We start from the raw sequence: 25,476 nt of genomic DNA, 5'->3' as shown, positions 1-25,476 counted from the left end.
TATATATATATATATATTGTGGTCAGACTGTTTTCCTTATATAATTGTCAATTTCTGTTACATGTCGAATGGCATAGTTTTGTTTACACAAATCGATTTGAATTGCTCTCCGAAGAGCAGAATTCACCTTTTCTTATAGAATTTCTCCTTTTTTGGTCGAACTTATAGAATTCAAATACATACGTTACATAGATTTGTCCGCGGGAATAAATGTGCATTAGAAATAATTGCCTTGAAAGTAAATATGGCTAGCAACTATGGTCTCACCAATTTTCTTGAAATTAAATCAAAATTCATCAATCAAGAAAGTAAATAAATAAAAGTGGCAATTTGTCACTCTCAAACTAATAATTTGACACAAACTCGAGAATCTTTTCTAGTATAATTTGAGGATTTGCATAAGATCGCCAACAGTGTAAAAGTGGAAAATGACACAAATGGTCCTTAAATGTTGTACCTATGTGCAATGTCGTCTGTAAACTTTTAATTGGTTCAATGTGGCAATAAAAGTTTAACTTAAAGTGTAATGTCGCTCCTAAACTTTATATATATTCAAAATGGTCTCTAAAATTTTTATACACGTTCAATTTAATCCCTAAACTATGTAACCAGGGGCTAGATTGAACATGTATCAAAATTCTATAGATTGCACTAAGTAAATTAAAAGTTCATGGACGACATTACACATTAAGTCAAAGTTCAAAATCCATATTGAACAAATTAAAAATTCAGGAATAACATTGCATATTGGACCAAAGTTGAGGGACATTTTATATAATTATTCATTTAGATAAGTAGGTGTGAAATAGAAATTATGACGACTAACTTGAAAATTTACTCTTGAACCCTATATGTATTATGAATTTTCACATCATCAATGTACCAAATGAAAGTCCAGATTTAATGTCTCTCTTGCATCACACAAGAGACTTTCGATTGGGTTTGTTCCTCGTCACTTTCCTAGAAATCTCAAATGCTACGGTGGAATATATATATAAAAGAAGAAGAAGAGAAAAAACTTTAACCAAAGGGTAGGAAGTGAAGAAAAGCACGAGAGTTGACAAGTATGAGGGTTGAGATAACAAATAATTTCCTCTCTTTCGAGGGCCTGTGGGAACCCATTCACTTAGCTGGAATTATGGCGTGCATGTGGGGTGTACTCAGAGCTACTATCTCTCTCTCTCTCTCTCTCTCTCTCTCTCTCTCTCTCTCTCTCTCTCTGTGTCTAGATGCAGAGCAGACAGACATGAGGTGATAACTAAGTCTCATGCATTGTGAAAACCAGGTGTGTTTGTGAAGAGACAAGATTTCTATGAGCACCAAGTTGGTGATTGCACCAACTACTTGCCTCCCAAAAACTCTCCATTTCTAAGCACATCTCACTTGACTGAGCTTGCATCCATAAGGATGGAAAATCCCAGGAGAGTGACTGCAAGTCTTCTTTCCATATCAGTTCATTTTGTTCTTCCCTCCAGAGAAAATTATTGTGATATATTGAATCGATAATGTTTAGTACAACCATTTTACAAAGCACTCGCGTGCACGCATATATATATAGAATTGTAAAACAACAGGTCGTGTTTATGGGAAAAATTGTCAAAAGTAAAAGGATAAAATGGCCTTACGGGAACTTGAAAATCAGGTCATGGCTTACTATTTAGATGTCACAGCACTTTCTGGTCATTTAGAGACTCAATATCGGCTCCGAGAATTAAGTAAAAAAAATTATTTTGACATAAAAAATATAAAGTGCGGATACTGATAACAAACTCGATGATTGTTTGGACGTTTGAACTGGGATGTCTTGTTCTAATCTCGGTTGAATATCCCAGTTGGTAATAAATGCGGTTCAAGATGCCGTCTTGTATATATCATAATTTTCCTTGAAATTATGTTAGAAAAGTTTGTGTTGCCATAGTTGTTTTGTAAAATAATGTTTCTATGAAGTCACATCAATTGTGTTCTGAACAAGTTATGCTTTGTATCGTAATAGGACTATTTAAAATACAAGATTTTTTGTGAATGTTGTATTTGATAATTGACATTACTTCGTGTTACCTAATGAAAAATCACAAGCATGCTATATTTTCTCCCTATAAAACTGAAATAAAATAATCACATTTTGCGTGAGTTCAGCAAACACACAAGAGATGGAAATTTTATTGAGAATTATGTATGTACGTGTATACATAAATGTTCTAGCATCTTACTAATCAGGATTCTAATAACATATACAATCATGTTTTTGTCACTCTCACGTCAATCTAAAAGCCTATTCGAGCACAATACACAAATAAAAATATGCATAGTCCAACATTTTGCAAAAAACCAACCAAAAATTCGAAATTGAGTGGCAAAACCTTTGGTTCCTATTTACTTGTTTATCTATAAAGTGTCATTAATTCTTTTACCCTCTCGAATCACAAGTTCTAAATTGAGAACATGAAGCAATCAATCAACACAGAAAATTTATAAATTGTAGTAAGCATGGGAATCATCAATGACATACAATTACACAATATCAATATTAGAATTCCTACTACTCGATTATAAAATAATTTCAGAAATTTTTACCATGTCTTAACGATCATAAGTCTAAATATTCATTTTTTTTTTTTTCATTTGTGAATCTATTTTGTAAGCGAAAAATTCTTTAAGGAACATCACTTGTCTGTGTCTGTGAGAACAGCTCTTCAAAGCCTGGGACGGGTAAGGGAATTTGCAAAGCTACTAAGATTGAAAGAACACACCTTTTGAGGGATAAAAAAGCAAAGCAAAGCTAAGCTAGGCTCCACATTGAATTATCGGTTACAAGGGGCTTGTTGACCGCATGAAAAGCACCACTTAGAAAGCAAACATAAAGTGCTATGATTAATCCATGATTAATAGTTCAAAAGAGAGAATCACTGTTAAAAAGATGCTTACTTGAACCCTGCAAGCTCGCAGAAACTTTACAGAGCGCATGGAATAGCATGAGCAAATGGACCCAAAAGTAGGTCAGATCTTTCCCCACCATATACGATAAATTAATAAGAAAAAGAAAAGAACATGACAAAGAATAATTCATTACTTTTTCCAAATATTCAAAAAAAAATTCCTCTCTGAAACCTCATGCTCTCCCTCTGCAAACATGCGCTACTCTACTCTCTTACACATCCACCAAAAACTGACCAAACACCCAAAACCCTTATCATTTCCGATGCCATTACTCTCATAAAAATATTGCTATTGTCACATTGAGCTTATAATTTTTTTCATTTTGAACCTGTTCAAGTACTATGCGTGAATATTATAAATAAATAAAAAAATTGAGTCATGTCTCCATCATCTGTATCTTATCTCTATTTATACAAACCTAGTCTTCCACAGGAACACACTTGTGTACTAGATCAAAAGGCGCTCTCATCAACCTCAGCTGATCAACGTCTCATGCATAGGCTAGCTTTTCAACTTCTTCTCTCATGTAAGTACAACAATCACATATTTTTTCCTATTTTTCTTTTTGGTTTGCTTTTCAATCTATTTCTTTTTCTTTATTTTCTGGGTCTTCAACTTGAAACTGCAAGGATTTGATTTGCTTTTACAAATTGGAAGACAACTTTCAGTTGCCAAACTGACGTGAGCAATTGTGTTTTTATTTTCTTTTTCCTCAGAGCAATCCTCAATGATATGATGGATATATATACGGGACAGATGGAGTCATCAATGTCATAACCTTTTATCACAAGTCAAAAAGAGTTTCTCCCATCTCTATTCATCACTAAACATTCCTTTTCTTGGAGATCCATAAGTTGCAGAGGCATGAAACTGGATCAGGTAATAACTGTACTCCTAATTATGATTGGAAGCTCCTCTATAGCTTTCTATTTCTTTCGTTTCTGAAGGGAACAAGCTCTGAAACTTTTTCGCCTGTGCCCGAAAATTGCAGGAATAAATAAGCGATCGCCTGGATATCTTTTTGGGTCATTTTTCAAGAGTGTGCACAGATTAGTGCGATCAATATTGATATCATCAGTGATGGAGGATTTTGGGTGGCCAAGAAGCGTGCAAGTCGCGGACAACCTGACGTCGCTTTGGAGCATTAATCAGCAACAGAACAATAACGGGAGCTTCAACACCAAGTCCAAATCAAACAGCTGTGGATTTAGTGGTGGTGGTAACACAGATCATCATCATCATCTTCTTGTGGAGTTAGCTGGCACGTTCAAGAATAATTCAGATAATATTGAGCTTCAAAAGGTGAAACAAATTGCCAACTCTAGCCCTGAAATAATGCCTCATCCAGTCGCTCCACCTATGATGGAGGAGGCCATGGGTGTCTTTTCCAACTCGGCGGTCGAGCTCTCGCCATGTCTGGTCAGTAACTTTTGCTCCATGAACACATTTACGGCAGCTCCTCCTATAGCCAAGAATGTCGGCGTTTCCAGCGAGTTCGACTGCTTCCTCTCTGGAACCAATCATAACACTATCGACGCGGACACATCCATCGAAGAGGACAGCATCGTATCCAACGTTATTTTCTCTGAATCTGGAAGCTTTTGGAGCAACTTCGCCAACACTTCTTCCGCAAGAACAGCAGTATCAACTGGAGAGTCTGATCACGTGCATCATCATCCCAGCCATGAAGCCAATATGGCCTCAGGTCATACATCCGCAGACAAAGCGGCTAACGGAACGACGTCGTTTTTCTCCAAGAGAAAGAACGTCAACTTCGGCAACATGAATAACCTTTTTGAACCGGATTCTCATGCCGGAGGAGGATTCAAGCTTGTCTCTGAGGTCCCATCAAGGCCTAACAAGAGGCCCCGGTCGCAAAAGCAAATCTTCACCACGCCGACGACCTCTTCGTCATCGAAGAACATCAACTTTCAGCAACAGCCGTCATCATCCGGGTCTTATTCCTCCGTAGACCAAGAGCCAGACCCGGAAGTCATTGCCCAGATGAAGGAAATGATCTACCAGGCTGCAGCCTTCAGGCCCGTGAACTTGGGCTTCGAGGCGGTGGAGAAGCCAAGGAGGAAAAATGTGAGGATATCGAGTGACCCGCAGACGGTGGCGGCAAGGCAAAGGAGGGAGAAGATCAGCGAGCGGATAAGGGTTTTGCAGATGCTGGTCCCCGGCGGGAGCAAGATGGACACGGCGTCGATGCTCGACGAGGCCGCTAGCTACCTCAAGTTCCTTCAGTCCCAAGTGAAGGCGCTTGAGAGCTTTGCCAAGGATAACAACAACAGCTTTGCGTTCTCTTCTTTGCCTTTTGGCCACTCTTTTGTTCCCATGCAAAGTCATCATCATGATCTCCAAAACCCTTTTGTCAACCCATTTCATCCTCACTGAGGAAGGTTAGGTTTGACCTCTCCTTTTTTGCACGGCTTTCGAGCGGTTATTGCATGGACAGCGTCTGCGCGGATTGGATTCGGGTTGCGATCAATGGACCACGCAATTGTCGAAGAATGGATGATCGCCATGGATGATCTAATCCTACCGTTGACTGCATTTGTGACGAGGATTTTTGTTCAAGCCTACAATAGATCTGACTCAAAAAAAAAAAAATCTAATCTTTCTGCTAATCATGTCTTTGAATTCTTTGTAATGACCGTCTCCTCTCAAAATACATTTCATGTTTGTAAGTCCAGTTGTGGCTCGTAAGTGCAATGGTTTCGACTAGCCAAGGTTTCTAACGATGGCCTTCACCATAACATTACCATGTGATTTGGAGTTGAAAGCCTAACCAAATGATGCACGTTATCTCTGCTCATCATGGCATTTCTTAGGGTGTTATCTCTTTCACCTTTTGAAATCTCGCAGCTTCCACTATAAACACATTTTGCTGTCAAAAAGAGATGATGATGACAAACTTTTTTACTGTCAAAAAGCAAAGTCAAAATATACTAAATGCATCTCTCAGCTTTGCAAGGCCTTTTTCCGGGTGAAAAGGGGCTTAGCAATTATAGCTGCTATGATTATTATCATCTTCAGTTCATGGGTCGGAAAGCAATCGAGACTTTTCGTTCAACTTTTTCGTTTGAATCGGTGGGACTGTCTCACTCTGCCCCATGCATGTACTTAGAGCCCTCTCTTTTTCTTGGAGATCTTTATATGCTGCTCTCTTACCAATAACTAAACCGATTTCTTTTGGGCTAACCAATGCCAAAGACATTCTCTCAATAAGAAATGGGGCTCGGTCCTTTGTCTCCTTGATTCAATCCAAAGCGTGCTCTCGATAAAGCCACCCCCTTCCATCGTATTGCTCCGCACATGCCTTCATTCTTCTTTTTTGGCTGGTGGCTTCGTGTTCGGGAGCTGGAAACTGAATTAAAAAATTCGGAACCATTCAAGAAGTTCTTGGAGCTATGCAATCTGTGCTTTTGTGGTCGTGCTTCAGCGGTCGTTAATGGGTCTTGTCCCGACGCCTATTGTCATTAGGGTTTTCGACAGATTTTTGGCAATCATGGTTCTCGTAATCGTTTGGATTTTCCTGAGGCTAGCTGTTGTTCGAACTTGACATGTTTTTAGTACTTTTGAAAAAAAATTATGAGAAACCATTGCGGCTAATAATCCAAAGGCTTGATTTGACAATTGAATGCACACTTATCTTTTAAATATCAATTTGTAATAATAATTAATTTAAACGACGAGACAAAAGGAGGGGCATTGAAACTTATATACGTAATTTCTTAAGTAGGGCATCGTCAACCCTTCTAAAAAAATTTAAGTGGATATATAAGTGAATACACTCTTTCTCATTATGGTAAATATCGTTTTCTGGTAGGAAAAAAATTCCCTCGTGAAGCACTATAGATTGGACTTATCTACATATTAGGTCTAGGTCGACCGGCCTTGGCGGCCTACGCGGAGGCACAAAGGGCAAAATGGGCGAGCCCAAACCGTATTCCCTTCTTGAGCTTGATCGACCCGCCTAGGCACGCTTAGCTCCTGTATAATTCTTTTTCGTTTTAATTTTCTAAAGCAAGACCGAGAAAGGATTTTTATGCCTCATGCAAGGCTTGGCTCGTCCATTGGTTAGGTCTTTGTTTTTAAGGTAAAATATTGAAAGGGGAATAGGGCAGTGTGGATGATGTATTGGCACTGTAACCTCCATTTATAGTGCTCTAGAAATCCGAACCGGACTGCTGTCCAGGGCGATGCACGCAATTTTTATCAGACATCATAGGCTCCAGCGGATCCCGTGCCGGTTGCAAGGTTCTTATGAATGAACACCACCGATCTTGCGATCCGGCGCTCTCCACAACTTAAACTACGCTCATCATGCCCTGGATATTGTCCGCACATGTTCGTATAAATACCGTGTAATGACTACATAGAGGTCCATGCTTACGCATAGTTGACACAATATGGGGTTTAGGTGGGTCGATCCCACGTCTGAAAATAAACCAATCTTTCCAATTGGAGGAGCAAAACGGCGATGATCGAATCAAGTGAGCGTGTTTGGTGGCTGGGACTGCTTGCTAAATTTAGGCAATTTCTGTTCTGGTGTGCAAAAAAGCATCCCGGATCTCTCGGTTCGGTTCTTCTCTCTCCCTCTCTATCCCTCTCCAACCGATGATTTGCAACTTGTGGGGCGTGCTGAAGAGATTTTTTGGGGCTTCGGATTGCGATTGGTTGCTTTCGTGCGGCTGCTCCTAGCACGGAGCTGGAAAACTTGACTTTGGACAAATAATGGATCGGGGACATCAGTTGTTTATTAGTGCAATATGTGGGTGTGTGCTGATATCCCACGGACCTGCCTGAACAGATCTCGTTCGTCAACAACCCTCCCACTGTCCTTCCCCCCTTCTCCTTCCCCTTTTCATGGATACATCCTCGTGACAGCGCGTCTCGAGATCGAGAGAGAGAGAGAGAGAGAGAGAGAGAGAGAGAGATATGAGGATAGACGAGAGACGTGATCGTCATTATTGTTATTGTTTTTTTCTGGGCTGACAGCATATTCCATTAGGAAATTGAGCCAGTTGATCTTATTCGTTTTTCTTTGCCCTTAGATAGTGGGAAGCCTGAGGAGGTCGTTTCACCCTCTAGCTTCAAGGATTCTATGGGTGATAAGCTCCCATCCTAAAACTCGAAACCGAATAGATTAGGGTCAGTCCCCCGTTTGTGAAATCAAGAACTGACCCTGTCCATACGAAAACTGGTGGTTTTTTTTTTTTTCCTTTTACAAGAGGACTATTATCTCGACGGTTAAAGCAGCATGCGAATTCAGGGAGCTGCAATTAAAGAACGTTTCTTTTAATCGGCAAGTTCTAGAAGAAGAGGGATGTATGTATGGTGGGTTTTATTTGGTCGTCGGCTATTCTTTTCTCTGGTTTTTGTTGTGTTGGGATTGTGCTCGTGTCGGCTTGGGGGTAGAAAATGAAGAAGGCGCGAAGAAGAGTCCGAAGTTCATCGAGTTAAAGAGCAAGACTTCGTAATGTGCCGGCGTGAGAGAGAAGAATTTGTGAAAAGGATCGGGATTGAAATGCGACCCAAGCTTCATAAAAAAACATAAATTGGCTGGTTCCGTCAGCCCAATTCTACACAAGGAATCGAAAATCATACTGGTTATTGACTATCAATTTTGTGAAATTGGGAACTTTCGGAATTGGGCAATTCGGTCTGATTTACACGGGACCTATGCAGACCCTTAGCGGATTCTGATTTAGACCTTCTTAGTGAGCTTGACCCGAATTTTCATCCAATCTGGTCGAGGACAGCCGGGTCGAGATTTTATTTTCGGCGGGGAGTCCGTAGATCCGAATGCGGGTAGAGTAGAGAGAGATGCACATTTTCATATTTCCGAATACTGGTTTTCAATTTCATCATCTGTAGTAGAAATGGGCCCAATCCACCCCATACTATACTAGTGCGGACCCTGGGTTGCAAAAAGTTGGAGTTTCCAAGCATTAGGTGCGCCGGATGTGTTCCGGGATCATGACAAAATCTCGGATGAGGCGAGGCCTTTGCTCAAATCAAAGGGTCTAGCCGCACCTATGCCCGGTCTGCCCTCAAGTTCCCAACTAATGGGGCTTTTCGCGTGTACCAATACAATGACTATGACAGTTCAGAACAAACAGCCGTTGCCCAGTCAAGTTGGGCTCAAGCTAGACCAGCACTCGTTGACAATGGGGTCGGCGGAGTTAACAAACAAAATGTAGAATGGTCCTTTCCGATCGCGTATCGGTAGGTGCAATGACGGATCAGAAGTCATCCTACCCAATTTTTCTTCTCTGTCCTATGCTATTTCATTCGAAATCCATCGTTGCGGCCCATCTTCAAAACTTCCGCGAATGGCGGGCGGACCTAGCAATCAAGATCAGCGGCTTTGGGCCTGAAAAAAGCCCGTGTGGTCGAATGGCTATAAGGTGACGTCGTTTAGGCCGATCCGATGGAGTCGGCTCCGAGAGACGACTGCAGATTTTTGGCCTTTTCCAGGCTCCCCGAAGGCTGCACGGCGGCTGCAGAGCGGCCCGTCTCGTCGGCCAAGAAAACAAAACTCCCTTCGCTCGTTCATGTCGGGAACGGATGTCGTGCGCGGGCGTTCGTGCGGCCGTTTCTCGTCATCTGTTGTCGCCCGATTGGGCCAACAAGGCTGTCTGACAGTTTGTTATCAGAGAACGGACCGACACACCACTCTGCTCGCGCCGTGCACCGCAAGTTTTCTGGGGCGTGACGCAGTTCGCGGCGACTTTGGCATCTAGTCAAGGAAGACCCGCTCATGCACCATCCCCGGTAACGAATGAAGAACCGATGTTCTTCCTATCCGTTTCGAAATTATATTCATCGTAAATTACTGAATGTTTGAACGTTGAGAAGAATTTGAGGAGAATATTTTCACTAAAAATTAATATTACGAAAAATCTAAAATTGATATACTAATTAATAGCGTGTCATCAAATTCAGCTATTTATTAGTAGATATGTCATAAATATATTAGTTTGGGCTTTTTAGAGTAAAAAAGTTAATTTTGTGGTAAATTTATGTAAATATATTAATTTGTCGTAATATTGATATTTTTATTAATAATAGTTGCACGTGCCCCAAAAAAAAGGAGAGGAGAAAATCGATAAAGATTCTATGCATGAGAATATTACAGAGAGGCTGATTATAGTAAAGAATATAAAACAGAGGGTGATTTTAATTTGAAAGATCACGGAGAGAGGGGGAGATAAGGAGGACTACGTGATCATGTTGGAAAAAGGGAAGAGTTCCAAATCTAAATACGCAAAAAGCTTCGATGTCAGAATTGGAATTCTCATCCGCTCTTGAAGCATGAATCGAGCTAAAAACTCATCGTAATCCCCTCCATTCCTTTTCTCCAAAGATGGCGATAACTTAGTCAAAATCCAATCCTCCTCCTCCTCCTCTCCGGATGGCGACGTGATCCGATCCGCATTTCCAGGCTTTCCAAGTCGAACCGCCTTGGCTGATCTGAGATTTACCTGTTTTAAAGGCGCGATCGCTGGTCAAACCGAGCCCCGGCATGTCTAAAGAACAGTCAACGCGTCGATCGTGTCGTGTACGTAGATGGAAAATATCCAGGCGACAAATCCTCCGGGACATTATCATTATCGTTTCGCGAATCCCTCGCGATTCATCTCCCTCTCTATCCCCACTTTGCCCCTCCTGCGACGCCCGCGCGGGCCCACCGGGACACGTGTCGGCGTTTCCCGGCCTTGTGTCCACGTGCGCTTCTGTGGGGATGCAGCTGGGGGACAGCTCATAAACCAATATGGACCGTCGATTCAAAAGGAAATCAGAATATAGGCAGCGTCGCTATCACCGGGTCACGCATCGGGTCAACATTGTGCATGCGCAAGCACAATTATGTGTCCACGTTTATTTATAATTTGATTTTGTTGGTGTGCAATGTGCATGCCCTCGAGATATTTAAGTAACCATGCCATTAAAAATAACTTACAAAATAGTTCGCACGGTAATTGGAAAGTTGAGAAGGCACTGTATCAACCTACACTCTATAGTCATTCCAAAGAATAGCAAGGCAAATAGAACCATGCCTAACTTAACGAAGGCATCTAATCATCTAATCACGACAACTGATTTCAGCTTGTCATAGCATGTTTAGAAGCATGGTATTAACTCTCAATCAATTTATATATGGAAGGCCGATCACGCTTTCAAAATTCCATAAAAATATACGATTGTTATATTAAAAAATTCTTTGCGTAAATCCCTTAATGCCACTTTCCAATTGTATTATTCATTTCGGATCATTCATTGTTGACCGTGATAACACAAAACTTGACTCGTAAAATTACGAGAAAACTGAAGAATCACGATTTAGTACAAATAAATATATAATCTTCTTAAAGAGACGAGAAAAAAAGATTCTAGCGCTATATTTACATAAATAGAAAGAAGTTGCATTTTCGCGATGTGACTATTAGAGTCACGTAACTACGCAAAGCTATCGTATCTAATTAATTCGATTACGTGGCAAACGTATTCGGCTCGCGTGGAGGCAAAAGCTGGGAAAAGAAATCAAAATCAAGTGCCTAATAAGACAACACGTAACGTTGCAAGTCGACTGGGTGCCACGTCAAGTGGGGCCCAGAAAAACCAAACCCCAACGACACAATCATCTCCTCCCTCCTACGCTAAGCCGACCATCAGTGACAAATTGCTTCAACCCAATTTTCCGTATATTTTTCCTATTTTTTTAACCCTATGCTGCGCCACCACCACCAATCACCTCACCTTCTCCCACCAAAAATTAAGAAAATTACCTTAATCTTTATTTCCCATTTCTTTTTAAAAAAATAGTTTTTGGCCCTAATCTCTCCCTCCCTCTCTCTGTGGGGTTCTTGCCAACTAGCATGAGCTTTTTCCCCGTGGCCTAACTTTTTTCTGAAATTCTTTCTTTTATTTTTAATCCCCGGGTTTTAACTTTATGGGGGAGTTAAAAAAATCAAATCTTGTCGATAGATGGGATTGAAACTCGACAGTGGATAAGTGAGCGGTAGCTCATGTATGGTAATGGAATAGAAAAATAATAGGGGATTTTGGAAAGATGGAATTTTCAGGGAAGGACTCGGGACCTCCAAATTCCCAGGGAAGGACTTCTCCGGCCAAATATAAATAGCCCCGATCTTCCGCAGTCCAAAATGCATCGAAATCTGCTCGAAAGCCCCCTTTTATCGTCCTCTCCCCGCTGAATATTTCGCGTATTTTGTTGCTCGAATTGGAGTCGAGATGACCATCCTCATTGATCAGCCCGAGCATGGTAAATTCTCTCTGTCTGTCCGAGAAGATTCGAGCGTTCCTGTGCACAAATTTAGTTCGTAACGTCATGTTCAGTTCCTGTTGTTAATTATCATTGATCAGCTGTTGGAAGGAACTCTCAAAGGTGGATATTTCCCCTTGAAAATGGATTTTTTTTTTTTATTTTTTGCTTTATTTTATTTAATTTCCTTTTCCATTATATATAGCATGAGGATGCAGGCTTGTGATTTCTGGGGAAACCCTCTTCTCTGTTTATGGCAGCGGTGGAAGAGGAAACGAAGGTCCTTGTGGAGGAAGAAAAGGAGTTGGTACTAGATGGTGGTTTTCTAGCGCCAGACACAAATTCATTTGGCCACACATTTAGGTTCTTTTTCTTTTTTTTTGGGATGTAAAAATTTATTTATCAATTTTCGGTGTCCCAATTACCATGACTTCTATTGTATGTTGAACCTCAAAAAAAGAAAGATAGATAGAAAGAAAGAAATAGAAAAAATAGAAAAACAGCAGGAGTGGTCCACTGTCCGTACCATGATGGTGGGTGGATCTGGCATGATTTCAATTTCTTCCCTTGACCTTGTCTCTTATGAACCCAGATGGGTATGGGACTCACCAAAAGTGAAGGGGATATATGAAAACAAAGAGTTAAAATCTGAAGTTTCATGTCGGGATTTGCCTGATGATTGGTGAAAAGTGACCAATTTTTTAACACATATAAATCCTTCATCAACAAAATTTGTAGAAGAACTAAAAAGTCCTTTTGCGTTGGTGAAGAATCTTAGGATCATAAAGACTTTCATATGCTCTTCAAAGATGGTAAGATGTCTCGTGAATAAATATAAATGTACCCATTCATCTGTTTCATGATGACCATTGACTTTTTTCTGGCCCAACAACTCCTTTTTGGACTGAAGCCGACAAGGAGCTTGGTGAGCCCACTATGTGGCCCAATGGGCCCAAAATGCATGACCAGGCCCATTAAAATTCAACTTTGATTGGCCCAACCCCCATGAAGAGTTGTGAAATTGCATCTGTATTTTTCACGTCCAAACTTATATAGGTTTGTCATTTTACATGACCAAAGGTGGGTCTGGTGATTCTCGCTTATATCGCTGTCTATATTCTACTTGACACTATAGTCTTACCAGAGTTTTGACGTCTTTCTTTTTGTCTAACGAATTCTACATTGATTGGACCTTGAAATGTGAACAGGAGTATGATGCAGAGAGCGAGAGGCAAGCAGGGGTGGAGAATTTCTACAGGATCAATCACATCAGCCAGACATATGACTTTGTAAGCCAACTCTGCAACAATATCTTCTTGGCCCATAACATATTTTCTTTTTCAAAATTAAAAAAAAGAAGAAGGAGAAAAACAATATCAGCATCGATTGATCAATTTTTTTAACTTTCTGGGGCATGGGCAGGTGCAGAGAATGAGGGAGGCGTATGGGAAATTGGACAAGGTGGAGATGAGTATATGGGACTGCTGTGAATTGCTGAATGATGTGGTGGATGAGAGTGACCCTGACCTTGATGAACCCCAGATTGAGCACTTGCTCCAAACTGCTGAAGCCATCAGAAAAGACTACCCCAATGAGGATTGGCTTCATTTGACTGGCCTCATTCATGGTAATCCTACAGAATTTCCCTAATATTTCTCGAGATTAGGATACTTGTCCATGACAATGTTTCAGATAAGATTGTGCTATCAGGTTTTTTCACTTTGACATGCCTTGTACAGTAATATTAGTATAGCCTTCTGTGTGATCTTTTTGCTTAGAATGAGCAATTAAGTGGACTGATGGGTCTTAACTTTTGATGGTCATAGATCTTGGGAAAGTGCTGCTACATCCAAGCTTTGGGGAGCTTCCTCAGTGGGCCGTTGTGGGTGAGTCAATGGGTTTTCTCTATTCTTATCAATTCAGTTTAAATTCAATGATATCATGAGTTATCATCTTGTCTGAACAACTTCTCATATTTGCCTGATCGAGTTTCAGGAGATACATATCCTCTGGGCTGCGCTTTTGATGAGTCAATCGTCCATCACAAGGTAATTTCCCCAGTCGAAATTGATTATGATAAGAACAGAACAAATCTGGATTTATTTCTAGAATTATTATTTCTTATACCTCTTTTGATCTGGCAACAGTACTTCAAGGAGAATCCAGACTACCACAATCCAGCATACAACACCAAATATGGAGTATACTCAGAAAGATGTGGACTCAATAATATTCTGATGTCATGGGGCCATGATGATTATATGTATCTGGTACATCCTTTTGGGCCTTGATTATTCCCAACTTATTCAAGTCGAGCAGCGAGCTAAATTTGGATTTTTTTTTTTTTTTTTAAGTTTTCGTAAGTATGATTTCGAGTTTTTGATTTTTCGTTTTTGTATCATAAGGTTGCCAAGGAGAACAAAACAACCCTGCCTTCAGCAGCACTCTTCATCATCAGATATCATTCCTTTTATTGTAAGCAGATTCAATAACCATCCATAATTAGTAATGCAAAAAAATAGAGACATTTCCGTTATCTTTTCTCATTAAAAGACTGAAGCTAACAAAAGCTTATGCAATTGCAGCTTTGCATAAATCAGAAGCATACAAGCATTTGATGAATGAGGAGGATGATGAGAATCTCAAGTGGCTTCAGATATTTAAGTAAGTCTCAGTTTCTTCTCTCCCATTGGTACCACAAGAAATTTCAACCAAACGATATGATAAATTACCGACCAAAAAAAAAAAAACGATATGATAATTGCCTGGCACATTTATTGTGTTCATGGTATATCAAAGAAAAAGTCTAAATGGAAAAGTCTAATTTTGACTTTTCTGCGCACAGCAAATATGACCTTTATAGCAAGAGCAAAGTCCGGATAGATGTAGAGAAGGTCAAGCCGTACTATCTCTCCCTTATTAAAAAAGTGAGTTATCACCCAAACCCATGGTCCAATTTTTTTTGAAGAAATTGCTACGTCTCTCTCTTCTCACCCTGTTTAAACTGTCAATGCTTCTGCAGTATTTCCAAGCAAAACTGAGATGGTGAAATGGGGGAGGGAGACGGAGATAATGGAGTCCATCAGAAAAACAGAACTAGAGCACATGGTTATGGATCAGCTGGCCTTGTTAATTAGAGATCAAGATTTCAAATTACTGTTGGTGATGGCTTCATGTAATCTTTACTTAGTATGAATGCATGTAGCATTTCTATGGAATAATAAGATTAGCTTCCCTCCGCACCTTAATTCTTTGGAGTATTTTTCGTGAAAGTAATGCCATTTCTATTTAACCATTATTAGAAATTGGGTGTGAATCATCTTTGATACGATGAAATAAAAAGAGAGCTGTTATTTATTGAATATTTAAAGTTTTCATTTACCTTTCTGCATTTGAAAGTAATGATTCACGCGATGTATCTAACTCTTCATTATGAGAAGACTAATCACTATTTTTAATTGTTTTGATCGACCATCATTTTCTCGTAATATCTTCAATTCAAAAGGAGCAAAAAAGAAAGTGATGATTCATGCGAATCTAATTCATCATTATGAGAAGACTAATCACTATTTTTAATTGTTTTGATCGACCATCATTTTCTTGTAATATCTTCAATTCAAAAGGAGCAAAAAAGAAAGTAATCATTCACGTGATGTATCTAACTCTTCATTATGAGAAGACTAATCACTATTTTTAATTGTTTTGATCGACCATCATTTTCTCGTAATATCTTCAATTCAAAAGGAGCAAAAAAGGGGTAGATCTCAAATTGTGAGGCCAAGCGAAAAGCCTGACCATGACTAATGCGCACGCAAAGGAAAAGTCAAACCCTTCATTTCAAAGTTCAAACTTAGCTGCGCATAGAAAAAAAACGATTCAAATTACAGTCCAATGTCGACGCATGTTACCCTATAAATTCTGCAAAACTCCTCTCATCTACCGTACTACAGCGGAGACCACAGTATAGGAATAAAAGATGGGGAGTTCAAAGCCAATCTCTGTCTTCTTCTTGTGTCTCATCTTCTTTGCCGCGGCTCTATCGCCACTGCAGCCCTGCGACGCCATTCGAATAACCGAGCGAGGTAAGAACGAGTCTTTGGCACTTTTTGCAAACAAGCGATTTCTGAAGTATATAGATATGATCTTGAACTCTTGAATTTGGGTGTGAATGAACATCGAACAGGTTTAGCAACTGCGGACACTCCAATATGCCCTGCTTGCGTGTGTTGCTCACCTCCACCGCCGGGATCATGTTGCGCCTGCTGTGCTACTCCTATTGAAACTCAGTCCACAACCGGCCCTCCGTGAGAGATCAACTGTCTACTTCAGACAGTTGCTAATAAATAGTATGAATAAAGAAGGAGCTGGAAAATCCGAATAAGAATTTGACTAATGTTGTTCAAGACGTTGTCTTGTGTTGCTTGGAAATCTGGAATAAGTGTAAGCATGATCACTAATTTCCTGTTGTCGAGCCAGGGACGTGTTCTTATGAAGTTGAATAATTTCATGTTCTATCATCAATGATTTCATTTGGGCAATCCCTCTTTACGCCTCGTGAAGTATTACTATTCTCTGAATGCACCTGGGATTATTGGAACCTACACTTTAGCCCTCCCGTCACTTTTTGACACTAATGGTGCGCGGTAACAGTCCAATTTCTTTGTTTTTTGTTTTTTGTTTTTTTTAAGAAATAAAAAAAGGAATATAAATCTATTTGGTAACGTTAACTAATATTTCTATTCTCCATAATAGAAAAGTAGCCAGGAAATAAAGTTAAAATAAAAACAAAAAGTAGAAAAAAAAATCTAGAAATAATTTCTAAAAATAAGCCATCTTCTTTATTTTATTTTTTTTTCTTTTCTTCTTCTTCCATGCCCCCTACTGCTTCCTGTTGTCTATTGCTGCCCGCCATGCACTAAGCACTGGTCACCACTGTGTCGCTAGGCACTATGACTGCCACCAGTTGCCGACTGCCCGCCGTCGATCGCTTGATGCTGGCTAAAGGAGGAGCGAAGAAGAGTGGGAAAAAAAGAAAAATCTAAAAAAATAATTAAAAAATTAAAAAAATTACGTTATCAAAAAAATTTATGGGTTGTACCAAATGCATTCTTATTTTTTTCTATTTCATAAATATAAATTTTATATAATTATCAAACGAGTAGAAATATAAAAAGACTATTTCTAAAAATAAATTATTTTTCGAAATAGAAATGTCACCCAATGCACCTTACGATCTCGTGAATAAATAAGATCAATCATAGAATGATTTTCAGCTCTATCAATCCAAACAAGTCCCCCAACTTAGACACAAAAGATAGTCATCCGAGCAACGTAAATCTATTTCCGTGAGCAAAAACAAAGAAGTCACATTCCTTGCGCCTAATTGCGTGGCCGTGCCATGTGAGGAGCTGCCCCCCATGACCACTAAGGAATTGATGAATTTCTTTAAGGGGCTATGGCTAATTTGGTGGGACAATGATAAGATCATAGATCTAGCAATGGAAATTGTCTGATGACCTGGTTAAAGTGGGGTCCCGGATTGGCATCCAAACCACCCGAATTTATTGATGGGTTTGAACTTAAAGACTTCTCGACCCCATTTTTGGAATGGATGACGATAAGTGCTTTGTAAGAAATATTTTGCAGATCTTCTGCTTTGGTGCACTCCGAACCAACCATGCTAAAGACTGTTCACTGAACTTCTCATTCCATCACCAGAGATAGTACAACTGCTAGGATCACTGAAGAGGATGGATCAGAAAGCCGATGAAATCTCCGTTCTTCTTGAGAAGCACGCCATAAATTCAATGGGAGCAAACTGGTCCCCGAGTGACGCTCGGCTGCTCTGTTAACGAAGGCTCGGTGGTTCCAAGTCGTGATGAATGGGCCATTTCGAAAACCTTGGTTGGGAATCTAGCTTTCAACTGGCGTTTCTGGTTTCCTACTTCAAGCGAGTCTTGAATCTCAATGCATAATTATAATGTTTCATGGCATATACAAGTAAATCCCCATGTCCTCCAGCGTCGATGCCTAGTTGAAGCACCTGACGAAGGATGCTACCTTGTAAAAACTGGTTTTAAGAAAATTGGTTTACAATCTAAAGAGGCAAATACTAGCGAGATAACGCAGACGTCCATTCAAAGTCCGTCGCGTCACTTTATTATCAGAAATCTCAGTTTCTGTACCTCTGTGATATGGTCTAAGGGACAGTTGGACAGAGCAATACTAGGAGAAACCAGCTGTTAATGGCTACAGAAGACTAAATATCTTAGTTTTACAGTAAGAATCTCATCTTGCAACAGTTATAATTCATGAAAGGTGACTGTGGCAGACAGCAGCTTATCCTCGTGCCTCGCCTCTCCGTATTGACGGTGGTACTGGTATTGCCTAGACCTGCAATCCACCACACACGCACTGCATCATAAATCAGTCACATGCACGTTGTCCCTTTTATCTTCCCAACCACTATGCGCATTGCGGCCCCGACATTGGTTAGGCATGCAAGGACTCATAAATCTCAGACCTCTTGACCCTAAAGAAGCACTAAAACAAATAATTGCATGAAGAAGGATTAAAAAAAGAAGAAGATATCTCCTGCCTACAGAATAAATGCGAACATCATCATGCAAGTTGGCGGTTGTTAGCGCTACATCAGTGGGCGCCAAACCAGGCCTTTAATGCCGAAACCAACCACTCCAATCACCTCTCATTAAGTTTCACACACTCCCATCTTCCTTCTTTAAGATCCGTACTTGCTCCCCCGGGGGCGGTGCTGCCATATAAAGGCTTTCAAAGTTAGTTTCTGAGTGCTAATTCAAGTGACTCAAAGGCTGTTGTTGCTCACTCAAGATGGGGATCAAATGGGCTTTGTGCTTGACATTGGCAGTGCTTGGATTGGCAAGCAACGCTGGGAATGCACAGGACTCAAATAGCACCACTCTGGTGCCAGCAATCATCACGTTTGGGGATTCGGCTGTGGACGTGGGTAACAACAACTACCTCCCAACCATCTTCAGGGCCAACTACCCTCCCTATGGCAGGGATTTTGCCAATCACAAGCCCACTGGCAGATTCTGCAATGGCAAACTAGCCACTGACATCACTGGTTAGTGTGAGAAAAAGAAAGAAAGAGGCGGGAATCTTCTTTTCTTGTTCGTTAAGTTTTGTTTTGCATGCATGTTCCAGTTGTTAATGGGTCTTTGCGTTTCCCTCTCATTTTTGCCTTACCATCATCTGCAGCTGAAACTCTGGGATTTACGAAATTCCCTCCAGCATATCTGAGTCCAGAGGCATCAGGGAAGAATCTTCTGATAGGAGCTAACTTCGCTTCAGCCGCATCTGGTTATGATGAGAAAGCAGCCCTCTTGAATGTAAGAATTTACCGCAAAGTAACTATTTTTGTTTTTTTTCGGTGAGAAAATTTCACTTGCTTATATACTAGTAGAGTTGACTTGCCCTTCTCGATGCAGCACGCCATTGCACTACCTCAGCAACTTGAGTACTTCAAGGAGTACCAGGGGAAGCTAGCCAAGGTGGCCGGAAGCAAGCAAGCAGCTTCCATCGTCAAGGGCGCGCTGTACATATTGAGCGCAGGAAGCGGCGACTTTCTTCAGAATTACTATGTCAATCCTTACGTCAACAAGGTCTACACTCCAGACGCGTACGGGTCCATGCTCGTCAGCTCATTCTCGAGCTTCATCAAGGTAACATAACCCGGCCCAAAATGGATGAAACCAAAAATCGTAGTCTTGAAACCATATCTATCAATTCTACTGAGAGCAAACTTTCATTTTCTGAACAGGGGTTATATGGCTTGGGGGCTAGGAAGATTGGAGTGACCTCTCTACCACCGCTGGGTTGTTTCCCTGCTGCAATCACCCTGTTTGGGTTCCAAGAAAATGGTTGTGTTTCCAGGATCAATACTGATGCTCAGGGATTCAACAAGAAGATTAACTCGGCAGCGGCAAGTCTTCAGAAGCAACTACCAGGAGTGAAGATCGTGATATTTGACATTTACAAGCCACTGTATGACCTGATCAAATCTCCTTCTCAGAATGGTAAGGGAACATGTTCCTAACACTGCATAGACCAACTACATATACGATTTTGGGATTGTTACAACATTAACCCGTCTTCCTATTCTTTTCTGTAGGTTTTACAGAAGTGAGGAGAGGCTGCTGCGGAACGGGGACATTCGAGACCACATCATTCTTGTGCAATCCAAAGTCGATAGGAACTTGTTCCAACGCCACCCAATACATTTTCTGGGACAGTGTTCATCCATCTCAAGCAGCCAATCAAATTCTCGCCAATACGTTGATCGACCAAGGCCTTTCCCTCATATAAATATATTTGGTTTTCCTCACTGGATATGTTGTTACAATTTGAACTTCGTTTAATTTAGAAGTCAGCGTGAGGAATAAAATTCCCAAAAAATCTATGTTCTTATTTCAGCATGCTTCGTGGCAGTGTCACTGGTTGCAAAATGTCTCGGTTAGACTCAATTGCGAAGATCGATTTTGTAGAGTTGGACCGAAAAAGGGAAACATAACAGAAGAAAATAGGGGAAATCAGAATATACCTGAGTACGTAGTATCAAAATGGCAAAGAGCCACAATACGTACGGCAACATTGTACTTACAGTCTATTCGTCAATAACACCTACTAAATTCAAGAAAGGAAAGGAAATGAAACGAAGTACGTTCAAGCAGCAATAGAAGTAGAAAGATTAGCTAAACATAGGCTAAGGACAAGCAAAAGATCAAAAGCGTAATGTCTCTGATTCAGTAGTTTAAGCAGCGAGCCGATTTGGGCAAGGCCATGCCACCACTAGCAATGGTCCTAGTATTTGCCTCCCTCAGCACTTGATCCACCTTGTTAACCTGAGCAGAAAAAAAATTTGGAGAGCTCATCAGCTTCTTAAAATCAGTGTCATTAATTTCTGACAGCATCCCATTTATCTTTGCGGCATGCTCAGGCTACAAAGCAGAGAAAGACTTGGAGATCAGAAGACATAAAGAAAAATAAAAGCCATTCCAAAAAAGACAACTTATTATTATTGACAGACCTGAATATTCTCGACAAGCGGATAAAGAAGGTTCCCAAGAGTTCTAGTGCACGTCCCTTGGGATGATGGAGCAGGTAGACTTCTAGTCCTGTTGGTGGTGTTTTCTGCGGGAAGAAATTTCCTGTTGCCCCTCTTCCTGATGCCAAGTCCAGAAACCTTGGGCTTGCAGAATTTCTGATCTTGCCCGTGCAAGCCAGAGGTGGAATATGTCGTCAACTGAAATAAAGAATGTAGACAACTCACAAATCCTACAGCACCTAGCCCTATTCCTTAGAATGAAAGGGAGAAACAATAAACGCATGGGTCCCTTAATAAACAAGACCTACATGATGTCCATAGACCCAATTATTGGAGTTACCCTCCTGTGTTTGTGCATGCCTCCCAGGAACCTGTCAAAGATGTACACAGGTGAACCAGTTAGTGACCAGAACTACAATACTGACAAGGATGCTGATTGCTGAGGTTTCACGGAGAAATAATGTAGAATAAAGTTTGCATTGCAGGCATTACAGATGTGGAATGATATTCTCTGTAACTTTCTGTTGCATAAGGAAGGCCAGCATTGGCTCCAACATACTGATGGTGAATTGATTGGGACAGTAAAGTGTATGGAAGATGAAAAAGGGGCGTGTTGTAAGGGGGTGCATAGCGTTGGCCTGGAAGAGGATTCAAGTAAGAATGGTGCCGAGACTGAGGTTGAATCTGGGAACGATACTCTTGTAAATTTCTGGAACGATCATCTTTCTGCTGAGCAATTGCTACATAGAGAGGTTTTCCTCTGAAGATGATCCCTGGAATGATATGTACAAAAGTTAAGTTTCATCCAGAACTATACTAGACAGAAATAGAGGGAATTCTATATACCATTCAGCGTATTCAGTGCTCTTTTCGCTTCTTCACAGTTGGAGAAACAAACAAAACCAAATCCTTTGCTCAATCCATTGTCATCACGCATCACTTTTGCAGAAGTTATTGTCCCAAAGCTACTAAAGTACCCCTGGAGTTTGCTGTCATCAATGGACAAATCAAGGTTCTTTACATACAAATTGCAACCACTCTTCTGAACCCGACTGCTGCACACCACCTGGTGAGCATCTTTTAAAAGTTGCTCCCTTTCAGCTTTCTTTTGAGCCCTTCCAACAAACAAAATTTTCGACCCTGTTACAGAATTTTGTAATATTAAAAGAAAAAAAAAATTATGTAAAAAAAATGATTTCATCTAATTTTAAATAAAGTGTAAGACAGAATTATCTGGTTTTTATTTTACCCATTATTGTGCCATTCAAGGCCTCCACAGCTTTCTTTGCTGCTTGTGGTGATTCAAAGTTGACAAAGCCAAATCCCCTTGATTTTCCATCAATATTCTTCATTATTACAACATTGGAAACCTTCCCATATTCTGAGAACTTGTCTTGGAGATGATCCATGGTAATATCTTCCTCCAGATTTTTCACGTATAAATTTGTAAATTCAGGTTCTTCACCAAATGACGTTCTCTCACTTTTTTTGACAAATTTGGAAACATATCTACAAGCAATGCCATAAACGACTTATTTAATTAAGAATTCCCACATGTACCGCAAACCTAGACATAAATATATAATGGGAAAAGGCAGATGCATAATGATTGTTGACAGTAAATCTTGATTTAGCATCAGAGAAAGGAAAAAGTAAAGGTATAAGTTTATCAAAAGTGCCAGAAATATCTGTCCCCAATTTCCAATTTCAGACTGAGTAAATGAAGACGTGACCAGGCAGGTAGTTAATACAGAGTAAATAAAACGATAAATATGATAAAGCCATATTATGCTAGGCAGAGCTTCAATACGGCTATTTTTTGTGAAGTCTATAATGGTATAGTTCCTCCTTTTTCTGCCAACAAATCTCGGTTAGTGATGAAATTTCAGGCAAAACAACTATAAAGAGGTGTCCCTGGCTATATCATTTATTTATTGGGAACAGAGACAACAGAGGGCGTACATGTTCTTCCCCTCAAGCATGGTATCATGGAGGGCTCTAAGAGCATTCATGGCTGATTCCTCAGATTCAAACTGAACAAAACCAAATCCCTTACTCGATCCATTGTCTTCAGCAACCTTGCAAGAGAGTATGTTACCATACTGGCAGAAAATGCTTTGCAGTCGTGCACTGCTAATAGAAGGGTCAAGGTTCTTGACAAAGAGATTCGCATTTCCAGCCTTCCTTCGAGAAGGGTCTCTCTGACACCACATTATTCTCATGGGCTTTCCTTTCAGCTTTGAGTAATTTAGACAAGCCAAAGCCTTAGATGCTGCAGAAAACAGAAGCAGCAAAAGAGAGCAATTATTTGCAAGATTAAACAATACAAAAAAAGAGTAGCACACCTGCACAAGAACACACATGTGAATTCATAGACCAAAGTAGCAGGAACATGTAGTAGTGCTCCTATAAAAGGCAAAAATTAAGTGACTGAACAATTAGACATCAAATTAACAAGTTCTGAGGAAAAAAAGGCGATCTTGGAGATTGGCAGGCAGTTGCTGCATTTCTTTTTCTAAACGAGTTATGAAGTCAAAAATATGTTCACTTCCATAATGGAAGAGATTCAGTCATTTCAAAATGGACACTGGAAAAAAACCTTGTTTCACTTTACTGGCAAGGAAAAAGCAAGAACCAAGATGAGCTTCAGTGAGAAATCTGTCTAATAATGAATGTATAATCCACAACAACCAGTGTGAATAGACTAAACTTTAAGAGAAACAAAGGAATTCATTCGTAAGTAAAAAGAAGGAAACGAAAGAACAACTGGTTCCGCAACCTCCATAAGCACAGTCGCTTTTCAAAATCACACACTCGTTTCATTTCTCAACAGCACCGGCAAGATAAAACCCTTATTTTGGCGAGGAAGAACCGTAGTCACCGACCATTTTCTCGAACTAGTCGAGAAGAAGGACAACACGGCCACGAACGACAAGCGCCATAAATCAATTCGCAAGCCTAACAAGAAAAGCCACAGAGGCCGAAAAGGAGATCACCAATAAACATGGAAGCCATAATGAACATCAACGAACATCTTGAAAACCCGATATTCCTCCTTGACGCACGCGCGTTTGCTCACGGTCCCGCTCGCATCATGCAGAAACGACAACGGCACACGACTCCAGGCGCCCGCACAACAGAGGCATTTCAAGACCAGAACCACAATGACGTGCATGAAACCTCAAAAAACTGATGACGTTCCCATGCACCCGAGAAGTAGAGACGGGAAACGGGAGGAGCGACGTTATACCGAGGAAGTGAGAGAAGAAGTTGACGTAGCCATAACAGAGCGACCTGCCGGAGGCCGCGTCCCGGCAGACGCGCACGGAGGCGACGTCGCCCATCTCCGAGAACGCCGCGACGAGGTCGGCCTCGCCGACCTCCGGGTGGAGGTCGCCGACGTACAGCGAGGCCAGCTGCGGAGGACGATCGCACTTCGGCGGCGATTGCGGCCGCTGCTTTCCCGGCGCTTGAGCTCGATCGTCTTGAGCCGCCATTTTTCTCCCCTCTCTCCGGTTCTGAACCGAGGGCACGACACCGGAACGTCGCCGTCGCCGTCGAAGGGAGAGATTCTGCTTTCGAGAGGGAGATTCTGTTTTTCAAAGAGGGAAGGGCGGTTCCTGGTTTGTTATAACGCCGGAGAGGAGCGCGTGGCGGTGACACTGTACGGACGGAGCGGAGACGCGTCCGCTTCACTCGCGCTCTGGATCTGACGCGTGGCAGGTCGCCTCGCGGTTCATGGAATTGCAACGACGCCGTTTTCCTTCCAGTCAGCCCCCCGGCTTCGTGAAATTTAATATCGGCATGGAGCATAAAAACGAGAATGTTCCTAATTTTACCTAAAAATCATCAGATCATGATGCAATTTCAAAGCGATCGGTATGCCGCTCGTCTTCGCGACTCAATCATGTTTTTTCAGAAGCAGTAAACAAGGACACGAAGGCCCGGAATATCACTAAATGAACCAGCTACCGTATAATGAAGTCCCATAATGGTTGTATATGGACTGCCTTTCCAACCGCGACAGGGGCGATTTCTTTCCCATGATACATCCTGAGAACCGAATCGGTATAATCGACACCTTCCCTTTTCGGCAATGAAAGAACGGGAATGAAATCGTTATACACGGAGATGACAATTATCTCGCTAGGAGAGACCA

The 25,476-nt window shown here is 41.0% G+C and overlaps 4 protein-coding genes and 1 long non-coding RNA gene across 5 annotated transcripts; 4 read left to right on the top strand and 1 right to left on the bottom strand.

Moving 5' to 3' along the window:
* Positions 1-3,303: 3,303 nt before the first annotated feature.
* LOC104449938 (transcription factor bHLH87) lies at positions 3,304-5,627 on the top strand. The gene is made up of 3 exons (XM_010064265.3): positions 3,304-3,463; positions 3,654-3,816; positions 3,929-5,627. Exon 3 carries the CDS (start codon positions 4,018-4,020, stop codon positions 5,332-5,334), a length of 1,317 nt encoding a protein of 438 aa, XP_010062567.2. The 5' UTR covers positions 3,304-3,463; positions 3,654-3,816; positions 3,929-4,017; the 3' UTR covers positions 5,335-5,627.
* A 6,383-nt stretch (positions 5,628-12,010) lies between these two features.
* LOC104449934 (inositol oxygenase 1) lies at positions 12,011-15,594 on the top strand. Its single transcript, XM_039314841.1, has 11 exons — positions 12,011-12,232; positions 12,493-12,596; positions 13,441-13,521; positions 13,655-13,859; positions 14,059-14,118; positions 14,228-14,280; positions 14,380-14,502; positions 14,638-14,707; positions 14,818-14,896; positions 15,078-15,159; positions 15,255-15,594. Exons 1-11 carry the CDS (start codon positions 12,202-12,204, stop codon positions 15,279-15,281), a joined length of 915 nt encoding a protein of 304 aa, XP_039170775.1. The 5' UTR covers positions 12,011-12,201; the 3' UTR covers positions 15,282-15,594.
* Positions 15,595-16,175: 581 nt separating this feature from the next.
* LOC108960445 lies at positions 16,176-16,770 on the top strand. Its single transcript, XR_001988249.2, has 2 exons — positions 16,176-16,314; positions 16,416-16,770. It is a non-coding gene; the product is annotated as an uncharacterized LOC108960445 (long non-coding RNA).
* A 2,257-nt stretch (positions 16,771-19,027) lies between these two features.
* Positions 19,028-20,688, top strand: LOC104449932 (GDSL esterase/lipase APG). Its single transcript, XM_010064254.3, has 5 exons — positions 19,028-19,337; positions 19,472-19,602; positions 19,702-19,935; positions 20,034-20,289; positions 20,385-20,688. Exons 1-5 carry the CDS (start codon positions 19,082-19,084, stop codon positions 20,576-20,578), a joined length of 1,071 nt encoding a protein of 356 aa, XP_010062556.1. The 5' UTR covers positions 19,028-19,081; the 3' UTR covers positions 20,579-20,688.
* A 110-nt stretch (positions 20,689-20,798) lies between these two features.
* On the bottom strand, positions 20,799-25,440 carry LOC104449933 (polyadenylate-binding protein 6). Its single transcript, XM_018876367.2, has 8 exons — positions 24,568-25,440; positions 23,280-23,589; positions 22,567-22,826; positions 22,164-22,457; positions 21,810-22,090; positions 21,626-21,688; positions 21,300-21,515; positions 20,799-21,114 (listed from the first exon to the last, which is right to left on the bottom strand). The coding sequence occupies exons 1-8, from the start codon at positions 24,812-24,814 to the stop codon at positions 21,016-21,018; spliced, it is 1,770 nt and encodes a 589-aa protein (XP_018731912.2). The 5' UTR covers positions 24,815-25,440; the 3' UTR covers positions 20,799-21,015.
* Between the last annotated feature and the right edge of the window lie 36 nt (positions 25,441-25,476).

Source organism: Eucalyptus grandis, chromosome 6 (genome assembly GCF_016545825.1).
Source record: "Eucalyptus grandis isolate ANBG69807.140 chromosome 6, ASM1654582v1, whole genome shotgun sequence".
Lineage (NCBI taxonomy): Eukaryota > Viridiplantae > Streptophyta > Magnoliopsida > Myrtales > Myrtaceae > Eucalyptus > Eucalyptus grandis.
The sequence above is the reverse complement of the archived record's forward strand: the minus strand, read 5'-3'. Positions and strand labels throughout refer to the sequence as shown.

Bases quoted from the DNA above. Each gene is read 5' to 3' on its own strand.
- LOC104449933 (XM_018876367.2), bottom strand. From the start codon at position 24,814: ATGGCGGCTCAAGACGATCGAGCTCAAGCGCCGGGAAAGCAGCGGCCG. The intron at 22,458-22,566 runs GTAAAATAAAAA...ATTCTGTAACAG, and splicing joins CTTGAATGGCACAATAATGG to GGTCGAAAATTTTGTTTGTT. The intron at 22,091-22,163 runs GTATATAGAATT...ATATCATTCCAG, and splicing joins AGCACTGAATACGCTGAATG to GGATCATCTTCAGAGGAAAA.
- LOC104449932 (XM_010064254.3), top strand. From the start codon at position 19,082: ATGGGGATCAAATGGGCTTTGTGCTTGACATTGGCAGTGCTTGGATTG. The intron at 19,603-19,701 runs GTAAGAATTTAC...TTCTCGATGCAG, and splicing joins AGAAAGCAGCCCTCTTGAAT to CACGCCATTGCACTACCTCA. The intron at 19,936-20,033 runs GTAACATAACCC...TTTTCTGAACAG, and splicing joins CATTCTCGAGCTTCATCAAG to GGGTTATATGGCTTGGGGGC.
- LOC104449934 (XM_039314841.1), top strand. From the start codon at position 12,202: ATGACCATCCTCATTGATCAGCCCGAGCATG. The intron at 13,860-14,058 runs GTAATCCTACAG...TGATGGTCATAG, and splicing joins TTTGACTGGCCTCATTCATG to ATCTTGGGAAAGTGCTGCTA. The intron at 14,281-14,379 runs GTAATTTCCCCA...ATCTGGCAACAG, and splicing joins AGTCAATCGTCCATCACAAG to TACTTCAAGGAGAATCCAGA.
- LOC104449938 (XM_010064265.3), top strand. From the start codon at position 4,018: ATGGAGGATTTTGGGTGGCCAAGAAGCGTGCAAGTCGCGGACAACCTG.